General features: G+C 36.5%; 1 protein-coding gene across 3 annotated transcripts in view; it reads right to left on the minus strand.

The window, feature by feature from the left end:
- The window catches only part of TRIO (trio Rho guanine nucleotide exchange factor), a 244,292-nt gene that overhangs the window by 139,057 nt on the left and 93,215 nt on the right, over positions 1-12,020 (minus strand). For all 3 annotated transcript variants that reach the window (XM_071454088.1, XM_071454097.1, XM_071454106.1), the window contains exons 8-9: positions 10,818-10,949; positions 6,571-6,801 (exon numbers count right to left, since the gene is read on the minus strand). In XM_071454088.1, coding sequence (XP_071310189.1) covers positions 6,571-6,801; positions 10,818-10,949 — 363 coding nt within the window. The remainder of the gene's footprint in view (positions 1-6,570; positions 6,802-10,817; positions 10,950-12,020) is intronic.

Consider the following 12,020-nt stretch of genomic DNA (forward strand, 5'->3'; position numbering starts at 1 on the left):
CAAAAGATTCCTGCACACATACCAAAGTTCTGATGAGTGAATGAACAAAAACATCTAACCTCTCTTCAAACTACTACTTCCTAGCCATAACTTAATCCATTACTTCAGTATGCATATAATATTTAGTTTTTTGGAAGACACTCAAAAGGCTTAAGAATGACATTCAGAACTAAAAACAACAAATAAGCACATAAGCAATTTTCTAAAGTCAGCTAAACATATCTACACAGCACCTACGCAGTGGTGCAGAATACCTTACACCTAACATTCACCTTCAGCGTTCTTTTTTCTTTAAAACATGAATATTTTAGTTGGTTTTGAAAGTAATTTGCAAAAGCCTGTACTGTACCCCTTACCTACTAGTGTCCTTTACTCTGATTCCTAAAGTTGGGTGACGTTTTTCCTCAGTTTTCTTTTACTGAAAGTATAACTGAGTATAACTAAAGAGAGACTTTCTTCTTCTCCACACAGATTTGAGAGCCATTCCTGCAACACCACTCCCGATCACATTCAAGACACATGTAATCCCACACACCATTCCCATGAAAAACATCCATGCTTTCTTTAGAAAAAGAATGAAAACATGGTTTTCTCATTTATCTTGACCATGCAAGTATTTTTCCATTTGCAAGCTCTCTCCTACTGAACATCTTCAAAACAACAAACAATTTCCTAATACCCCAAAATACAGCCACTTCAAATCACCAACACTTCATTAAATCTCCATACTTAACTTCTGCAATACTTGTTTTCCCAGTCAGTATTGGCAAAAGAATATTATTGTGTTTTAGGTCAATGCAAGTTTTCATTTTCTACTTTCAAGGTAAAATATTGATCAGACAAAGGAGAGTGATGAGATAAACATAGCTTCAGTTATTATTACCAGTACTTTTGATTAGTTTCAGGAGACTACTTTTCCCATTATAAAAAGAGCTGAAAAGAGATATGTTTGGATGAAATAATTAGACTGGACACTGGAGACTACTAACAGCTACAAGCTAACAAATGAAATCAACAGTAAAATCAGTCCCAGAAAGCATGGGATGAAATGCAGAAAGCAGCCCAGGGAGAATGATTTTTGCTTTGAATAATGCTGAATAACTTCTCAAGGGAAGAAATTGTCATAGAAATCCAGTACACAGATCATGACATAAACCACTCAACTAGAAAAAATTACTGCCTCTAAGTGAAATCAGTATGAACACACATTTCATTAGTGTTCAATCTTCACACCTTGATTCTTAAAAAATCTGAGGAAGTACTCTTGGGAATTTTACAGCATGTAGAAGCAGAGTAAAGTTAGGCTCTTCTCATCAGTAAGTGCTTTGCATATCACTTCAATCAAAGGACAATACCATAAGTTGGCACTGATATTAGCCTTTTAGCAACTTACTTCTCCTAGGAAGGGGAAGAAAATGTGTAAGAGTTACAGAAATCATCACACTGAGACACTAAGGACTCTTCTACCAATACTGAAAGCAAAAGGAATTCAGTCTGGTACTTAAGTAATCCATAAAGGTCTAAGAGGCTCAACACTTTTCAGTCAAAGGGTGAATAGTATCATCCTCCACTGCAGCAAGTTGCTTTAATGATGCAATTAAGTTCTACTGCAGTCTCAGCAAAACCATCCTCATGCCCAGGATCTAGAAAAATGCTTACTTTTCTAACTCCCAAAAGAATATATGACAGAAGAAGCTACTATGGAAAGACAGCTTCATTTAAAAAAAATCATTGCTCATGGCTGTAAAATATGTGGTATATGCTGCTTGTAGAAGTAAACCTGATCTTTTGCAGATTCATTGTGCTCATTTGCACCAGTCTTTCCCACAATATTGTCCATTCCTCACCCCCCACCCCTTTACCTACTTTGCATACATTCACTTTTCTGATCTCCACTTACTTGCTGCTGACATAGCATTCAGAAAGGGAAGATGGAAATATCTGCATTTCTGATCTTCGGACAGTTAAAATGTGGAAATACTCTCTCAAAAAAAGTCCCATTTTACACTGGAACCGCCTTCAAAAGCCACATGGGAATCATACAGTGAAATCATGTTGATGCTAGCAAGTAGCAAGCATTCATGGCCCGCCCTTCATTACTCAAGGCTGAAATCAGTGACTGTAACCTGTCTTGAGGCAGGCAGATGAAGCAGGAAGCACACATTTATCCAGAAGGGACAGAGAAGACACTCACTATGATCAAATACATGCATTTTTGGGGAAAAAAAACCCAAGCCAAACCAAATCAAAACACCCCGCCCCCAAACAATAGCTACAAAATTAACTAATCCCCGTACCACCCCCAACCCCGCCCCCCCAAAAAAAACACAAAACAAAACCAAAACCCTCAAAACACCTCCTGCCAGCATGTTTTACTAATTTCTGGCTTGCAAGCTATCAGAAGAGTTTTTCAGGCACCAAAACTCTGATCATACAAATGTCAGCAGTATCATCTACCACAAGCATTATCTTTATGCACAATTTTGACATTTCATGGCCTAGAAAGCAGAACATGTTGCTGTTTTCCAAGTCTGCTTTATTGCTTCATATCAGAATCAATCAGCTCCATTCCTTAGGTGAAAGGCTGACTATTATTTACTTGTAAGCTTATTAACTCTTAAACATAAAATCATACTTCTACTAGCATGTAGAAGGGCTACATAGACAACTGAGTGGCAGTGGCCAGACTTTTTTAAAAAAAATAAAATAAAACCCCATTTTTAGATGTTAATAGACAAACTAACTGGGAACTAGATCTCCCAGCATGTTTCTGCTGCCTAAAGACAAACTCAGAATTCCATTCAGTTTAAGACTGTCATACATTTTTACATTTCAAATTTCAGATTTTCTGTAATTCACTTCTTATCTACTACTTTCACTATTTCATGCACTACTTTCCTTACTACTTGCTTCAAAAGATCAGCAGATGATTCTTGGTGTACTCAAGATACCACCACAATGTTTCTGTTGATTTGGAAAGCTCCACTAGAAACAGCTTCCCAGTATACAAGAACATGCAAGACAGAAGAAAAAACCCAATGAGCTTTCTGAGGTGGAAGTAACATAAAGTGAAGTACCAGCTCAACATGGTCAATTCCCTCCTCCAACTCCACTCTGTCACTCACTTAACACTTCCATGAACTGAGTTATTTCATTAATCCAGCAGAGGGAGGAGGAGGAAATCACAGACTCATGCTAAAGGACGGTTACAGATTCACTTACAATACTCTTGGTTGCTTGCCATTATGTGCAAACTAACTATAAACAGTGGAAGAGGGCCACACTTAGCTTATTCTGAAATGGAAAAAAAAACCCACCACATTTAACTTTACTGACAATAGTTAGTATGTTAGTTAGTTAAATACAATAGTTAGTAATAGTTAGTTAAACACAATAGTTATGCTTTCATGTTATCTTCTCAATCAATCTTAAGTGAGTTTTTTTAACATTTGAACAAAGAGAGAATGAGCAAACAAAAATTCAAGTATTTTAGAAAGAAAGTTGCTTTGGAGCTCTACATAAACCATTCCAGAACTGTCTTGGATATAAATTAAACTAATACCTCAAACCAAAGTAATGTCATGCATTGAATGGTGTTATTGAGTATTCAAATGAAAAACTGACATTGCTCAGATAAATTAGGATGATCTGATAAAGCTGCTTTCCCTTTTTTTTGGCAAGAAAAAATAATCTTTTTATTTGAGGTCACTTTTTTCCCCCCAGATAAATTTTCAAAGCTGAGGGAGTTAAAATCTTTAAAGACATCTGCTGTGGCTATTAGAATAGTCTGTCTGGTATGGATGTCGAATGGTCATTGTCCTACAGATTGACCTGCCCTGAAATCCCAGTATGAAAAGCTGAATTATGAAAGGGAACAGTGACCAAAATTCACACCGTAATTCATAATGCAGTGCCAAAAATACCCCATATCTGTCAAGTTAAGTTAAAGCAACATAAGGAGCTATACTTCCACATGCAACATTTCAGTAATTAACAGCCATTACAGAGATAAACCAAAGGACAGCTAAATCTCTGACAGTGGTAATTACTGCATACTAAGGGAAGGGCTTAGGAAGACAGCAAGCAAGGGCTGCATCTCTGTACAGATCTAGCTTGAAATTGCATATGGTTGATTAAGATGTGCATTAAGCACAAGGCTGCAGCTTCAAAGTGCCAAGAGGATCTCTTGCTACCTTAATTCAATGTCTGTCTTGCAAAGCATAGAAAGAAACCACAGGCATAAACAGGATGAAAGAAATTTCTCCAACCAGGAGGTAAGGCATGAAGTGCTGAATAATAAGTCAATGTGGATCAACATTCTCGAGTCAACTGGTTCACACTGAAAACTTCTGGTGTACTCACAATCCACATCCATTATTTGGATAGCACATTCCTGATACTAGTTATAAAAATATGTTGTTGTCCACTTTGTTTTTTTCAAATCTGCAACTACTTCATCTTAAATGCAGCAGTTCCAAAGGCTGATGAGTCCAATACAGAGAAGGAAAATCCAGCATCTTGCTGAAGAACCTGGTGGTGACTGCACAATGACTTGAGTCTAATGCTGGGTTATTTGCCATCTTCAAAGAACAAAGCAGTCTGAGAGCTCACTCCTCCACACCCAGAGCCATGATTTAGGATGGAACAGAAAATGAAAATTTCCTACAAGCATTTTAGGACTCCCAAGATATTAAAAGTAAAGAGTAGGAGCAGTACAGTAAGACTCTCTGCAGCATTTAATGAACACCTTCCCCCAGGAAATAAATTGCCTAAAGCCTGGCCTACAGGCCTGAAACTTGAATTATGCACCTGGCAAATTACCTCAGGAGACCCCTTGGCCTAGATTGCCTAAGTAGGTCCTACTTGAACTCAATTCAAACGAGAGGAGGAAGTTCCACCATCCAATCCATACTTGTTGGCACCAGACTGCTGAGAGGACCTACATTTTCCCCTGAAAATCAAACTACTGTGTTAATTTCAGTTTCTGAAGATTCCTTACAAAGCCTTTTCAATTTAGGATGTGATTCCTTTGTGGGCTGTGCCTCATCACAGAATCACAGCATATTCTGGGTTGGCCCTTCACTGACTACTCATGCAAGTACCAGCACTGGACCCTCCTTACTAGCCACTACTTATGCTGTAATCTTCATGGAGAGCCTCAAGGACTTAGACAATGGCATAATGAATGGAATCTTCTGTTCTCTGTGCCCTTGCTACCATTCATAACATCCCCTCTGCTTTCTTTTACTCTTTTGTCAGCTAATACTTTCAGGCCTTTCTACATCCTTTGTCACATCTCAGCATTGACAATCTGGATAACAGTCTGTCTTTCAATGTATGCTTCTTTTTAGATTAAAAAAAGTTATAAAGTTTTGAAGATTTTACAAAATTTACCGCTAAGTATTTTCTATTAAGTCTATCTTCTATTAAGTTATTTTCTTTAATTATTTGAAGAGATAGTCACCAGATGTCAAAGAAAGTTCAGTTATCAGGATTGCTCAGTCTCCCCACCATCTGCCTAAATTACCTTTCTCAACTAGTGTAAATGATGAAAATCAGTTATTTCACTCCCAACTGCTCACATCCAGTATCTTCTTGAAACAGAAAAGTACAAGAAATTTAGCTTAAAGTGCAACTAATTCTGATGAAAAAAGATTAGTTTAACCAGAACTATGGCTATCTATCTAAAAAACTCCATTCACAAGTTGTGATTTGTGGATACTATTACACTGAAATGAAAGACCGTGATCAGCAAATACTGACCATCTTTACTTTTTTATGAAGATGAGCTCTTAAAGGATAAATTACTCATGTCTCTGTTAATTGAAGTTCAAAGCCAACATTTTATGCTTATTAAAAACCCATCAACCAAGGAATTTTATGTTGTTTTACTTTCAAAACTCAAAGGTGTGTCAGGGATACTAATGCCTGTATGTAACTACTAACTTTTACAGATATTGTCATGATAATAAAAAAATAGCAGGTAATAACAATTAATTCAAGAACAGTGTTATTATCAGAAAGTAATCTCATCTGTAATTTTTATAATTATAATCATTAAATTTTTTTTTAATTGTAATTTTTGTAATTTTTATAATAACTACTCTCAGGTTTTAAAGAAACACTATTAAGTCAATTAATTATCAGTGAGGATTTAAAACCAAAATTTTACAGAATAACACTACTAATTTTTTGCATGTTACAACAAGAAGCCTTTTTGACACTTCAAGTCCAGAATTTTACCCACAATGTAAGTGTCAGCTTCCAGCATAAACTGAGAACAGCTGCCTATATTAAAAATCTTTTTCATCATATATAACTTAAAGTAAATAAATTACTTTAAAATCAGAACAATACAAAGTAGAACTAACTTTCAACTACTGTTTTTATCCATAACAGCCAATAGCCAAGTTCTGATAATACACAGAACTTGGTATCATTCAGTCAACCCCATGCAACTATTCACTTGTTGTACAAAAAAACATGGGAATTAGCAGTCAAAACTCACCTGTCAGTGCAATCAGGCTGACAGAATACAAAGGCATTTAGACCAAGTGAAACAAAACCTACCTGTTGAACATCCTGCTGAAAAACACAGAGCTGAAGCCGCTGGTGCAAGCGGACCTTTCGATGCTGCCAGATGTTTTCCAGTTGGCGCTGGTGATGCAACACTTCATGGATGACATCCAGGACATGATGAACTGCTTTGGAGTAGTTGGCAGATGCGGTGAGGGAATCAGAGCTCCCAGGAGTCAAAGGTCTCTGAAGTTTATCAAGGAGTGACTTCCCATCTTGGCTCACCTGACCACCAGAAAGGATGAAGAATTACATGTCTTGCCAAAAGCTTGTTGGGCTACTACTTGGTATCCCAACCCTTCTCCCAGTTCTAAATGTCTTCAAGAACTCAGGGAGCAATGATGAAGACTTGTTATATTGCAGAAATTAATACCTACATGCAGCTGTTATAGGAAAGAAAAAAAAATTATATTCTCCTTCTCTTTAAAATAATTTTAACAAGTATCACTCTTCTAAATAACGGCCTTTCTTTCCATTTCTTCATTACTTTAAGAATAACTTTCCTTCAGTTTTGGGATTTTTTTGTTTGGTTTGAGATTTTGCTGTTGTTGTGAGCTTTTTTGAAAAAACTGGTTGAATCTAACTTTGAATAAATATTCTTCATCTCTTTCCCTAGTCAACGAAACACCTAAAATTAAGCATTTGTCCAGAATTAGCCTTCCAAAACAATCTCCCTCTTCATTTGATGTAAAGGTGAACAGAGAGGTTACTTTCTATAGGTTAGTATTTGACAAATACATTTAAACCAGCAGATATAAAACTTAGTACATGATTCAATCTGACACAATTTACAACTTCTAAATTATTACTGCTACTGGTAAGCCAAGGGAAAACTGCTGTTATGGCAGACTTAATTCTGATTAAATCACTTAAACCCTTTCCGTGTAGCACAGAAAGATACTGGTTTCCAAAATGTCTTGACTACTGATACTGACAGGAAGCATTTGTCATTTCTAACTGTTGTCTTCTCTGATTTATATCACAGCAGAAATATCCAGATTTACCTTGCATGCTAATTAAAAAGCAAAAATCCTCTCTTATCTGATCACTATCAACATCTAGTGTTAAAAACACTTTTCATTGGTGTTTACCCTGTCACTTTTAGCATGAAGCTCAGAGAGATGTTACAATCCACTATCATTGTGCTACCTGCAAAGAACTTTTCTAACAGCTCATCTAGCAGGCAGGAACAAAAATCATCTGAAACCACAAGACACAAGTATAAATAATAGCCTGAATCCATCAAATCCACACTACAGAAACACCAAACATGCCAAGGCCTTCCCCCAGTGGCTCTTTTCAACAATTTTTATGAAGTCTAGACACATTTTAAATTTGTTATTCAGTAGTCAAACAAATCCAAATGAAAATTCTTTTCTGATAATTAGGCTACAAGGGAGTTTATTTCTCAGTTTCAGTTCAAGCTCTTTCATTTTAGCAATGAGTATCAACACAGAGAATGATGCTCACTTCTGAAATTAGCTCCAGTAAAGTCGGGTCAGCAGAAAAAAATGCATAGTCCATAGCATAGTTACAATGATATCTTTTTTTTCTTTTTTGTATCCAGAAGAATTATCTAGTAAGTCCTTCAAGTATTTCAAGATAATGGACTTCAATTATCCATTCAGAGTCCATAAAATCTAGGTGAAAAAAAGTAACTGTGACAGGCCCTTGATCCTATTAGTTTTTTAGCTTTACAAAACAAATGACTGCACAGATTTTCCTTTGGAGTTAATACACTAAAATTTTCTTCCTTCCTAGTGCATGACTGCCTTAAGATTTCAGTGAGATGTATAACTTTATTTATATAACTTCATTTAAGGCACAACTGTCAGATTTTCAGGCATACCAGTTGTCTCATCTTGTAAGCTAGTAAATTGCTTTACTAGTAATATACAGTAATTACCCTCAGTAAAATCAGACTGTCTAGTCTTAAAAGCATTTACTTTCTTAAAATTACTGTCTTCTACCTTACAACTAAGCTGTGTTGTCAAGACATTGCAATCTAAAATGAATGACAGTGTTGTGATTCCCAAAGTGTTGCTCTCTCTTCCCCCACTGTTCATTCATCACAAAATAAAAGGAGCTCCATACTGTAATAGAAATGAAGTCATACATCTAATAATGATAAGCAATAGTGCTGTAATATCCTGACACAGAAAGACGCCTCCATCAATCTTCAAAAACGAATGCACGTTTGAAAAATGCAAAATAAAACCTTCTGCCCAGAGGAGGAACACAAGTTGTACACACATACAGTTATTCCTTCTGCACTAATTCTGGTTGCTAAAGACAAAACTGTTTTTTTACCAGATGGGGAAAAGTAATGACCAGAAATCAGAAGAAAGGCACTTAGTACTCTTTTTTTCCTTTGAGGAGTACCAGTGAAGATTTTGTTAAAATATCTAGCTAGCCCAAAGTCAAAAGCTACAGCTTTGAAATCCTAAATAAACTTCCAAGGTACGTCCCAAAGCAATCCTATAATCTACCAGTCTAATTTATTTTCTTTATGCATCACCAGCAAGCAAACATTATTTAACATGCTAATCCACAGTACTTATTTACACTTAACAGCAGGCTCATCCAGTCACATCCCTGACAAAAAGCAAAGAACCCACACAAAACCAACTCAAACCAAACAGAACCAGCTAGAAAAAATTCAACCTCAGCCCTTTATAATCACTATTCTTGAGAAATCTAGCTTTCCTCCTCCTTGCTGCACTCTCATGAAGCATGCATCCCAGACTGCCTCTCCACATAAATCTGTTACAATCATGTTATGTCTCTGTCTCTCCTAATGATGAAGTTTATAATGAAGACAAGAAACATTACTACAAAACATGCTTTCAAGAATGAGTTAAAAGAGTTACATGTAGGTAAAACTGCAATATTATCAGGTGTGATAGTATGTCATTAGATCACTTGACACAGCAGTGTGGCATAGAGCAAAAATAGGGATATCAATGTGTATTTTACACAGAAGAACGAGAATTCATGAACTCTGGCCATCTAACTCAAGGTCACAAAGTTTATGCAGGCCCTAAGTTGTCAGGTATTAAAAAAACCCGGTTTTGATACACCACCAATAGGATGGATGATCAGCACTAAACTTACCCTCCCTTACTGCTGAATGAAATGTGACCTGACTTAGGATTCAGTTTCCTATAATAAAGTTGGTTCATCAGAAAGTAGTTTTAACTTTAATGTAATGTATAAATCACAACCATTAATTCAAACCCACATGACCTCCTTTTAAAGACAGGTGCAAGCTGTGGCCTAAGCTATCCTGTGTCACCTGATCATTTTTACCATGATTTAACCAAACACGGAATTTCAGTACAAAACTACTGTATTTAATCCAGAACAACATCAGTCCAATTGAATAGCAAAAACAATTTTACCCAACAATGAGAACAACCCTGACAGAAGAAGGAAAGACAAGTAAAACAGGAAATGTAGAAAATACTGTTAGCTAATAATAGTGAATACCAATTTGATTTCCGCTAAGTAACACACAACAAAAAACTCCAAATTTGAAAGAAAAAAAAGGATAGTTGAATCATCATTTTATAGATCACCTTCAGAATAAATTTATCTTTTCTTATCTTTTATCTTAAACTGTAAATACAACTACTAGAAATAGTGACAATAGTGTGTGCTGAGTCCAAGATTAGAGCACCAGCATAGGATATGCTAATCTTACAAATGCTGACTACATAGGCATCCTTAGCTCATTTAAGTGTCTGTGAGGTTGATGAGACTAAATGCATTACCTTCTGGCTTCTCAAGTAACATCCTTTGGTAGTTAAGGTTTTTTGGTGAGGCAATTTCAGAGATGGATTTTCAAAATACACTTAGAGAAATCCATGCCAACAGAATACCTTCCCAAAGAATGCCCAGCTAACTTCCCTTCAAGTAAATGCCTAAACAATAGTATCCCACTGCTATTAAAAGGCAGTAACATGGAAATGCAAATTAAAACATATTTCGTACTTTAGCGCTCCAAGGGTTGCTTGTACCACACATGGTTAAATCTATCCTTTTAATTTCTTTCCAAAGGTCACAGGGAGGACTTTAACACTTCACTTTTGAACAACAATAGCAAAATCCAGTATATAAAATTTAAAAAGAAGTTCAACACTTGAGTTTCCAACTAACTCCTAATGCAACAAGTGCTACTGAATCACGATCCAAACTTAACACGACACAATTTTATCTAAGGAAACAAACAAAACACTGACCTCAGAGTAAGCCAAAGTAATGTGCTCATAGATCCCTTGATGATGATGGATAGCATCTTCTAAATCTTGCAGCTCTGAGGGAAGCTCCACCTCACCACAGGCTTTACACCATGAGTCCACATTGCTCATGTACTGCAACAAAGAAACATTCGGCTTTGATTTCGGGTTCTACCATTAAGTACACACATGATGGTAACATCCAAAAGGACATTCATCTGCATGACACACACTGAAAAGGCTTCTTTTAAGCAAAAAGTCTTTACAGTATTTCTCTCTGAAAGAACCAGAAATTTTTATCAGAATAGAAAGAAATATTCAAGTCTGATTATACTTGTGCTTTTAGGTATCTGAAAATTGTGCTTTTAGGTATCAAACTCATTGAGCTGTTAGGAGACAGGCAGGCTTAGCCAGATGTTGGCAGTCTTCAGAACCAATTTAACTGTTGGCAACATTGATGCTTCAAGTTTACTCTTGCTCCTTTTCTTGACTTTGCAGCTAAGAAGCTGCCTTCATCCTGCACCTAGCACTTCAAAAACACAAAAGCCAACTAAGGTCTTGTTTACACAAGGAAGTAAAACATGCTACAGCTTTCAAGTCCAGACCCTTGGTTTTTACCCATCAGCTCCCTGTGCAGATACTCATGGTATCATGAGGTTTATCACCTCACCTCTTTTTAATCTTCAGAGAAAACCATGTTACTTTGCATATGCACACAAAGAATTAATGGTGAACTATTCACTGAAATACTCCATAGTTGTCTTTTTCTGGAAAGAGGTTATCAAGGAAGAAAAGCAGTGTCAGGGCACAGTGAATTCACACCTCAGTCCCCAAAGAACTAACTTCTATGTGCAGAGAAGCACTAAATCCATTTGGCAAGCTACTACAGCAGCAAGCATGTAAGGGATTTACAACTTAAGCGGAGGTCTCTTAGGACTAGCATTGAACTTTGAGCACACAGCTATATCAGCATAGCTGCTTGAGTCAAGCCCTTCAGGGAAAATTGAGGATACTGCAACAGAAATCTCTTCTGCAGACAATTTAACTTATCTCTGAAGCAAAGCTTTCTTGATAAACAAGAAACTGCCATCACAGCTATATGCACAGCAGAAGTTCTGCCAACTTACTTTTTCGCAGCTAGGGGGCATGAATTTTATACCCTTGTTATGCTAGGAAGGGAAAGAGGAAAAACAATCTGTTTTTCTA

This window comes from Agelaius tricolor, unplaced genomic scaffold, assembly GCF_023055355.1.
Source record: "Agelaius tricolor isolate 1412-34295 unplaced genomic scaffold, bAgeTri1.0.p SCAF_2, whole genome shotgun sequence".
NCBI lineage: Eukaryota > Metazoa > Chordata > Aves > Passeriformes > Icteridae > Agelaius > Agelaius tricolor.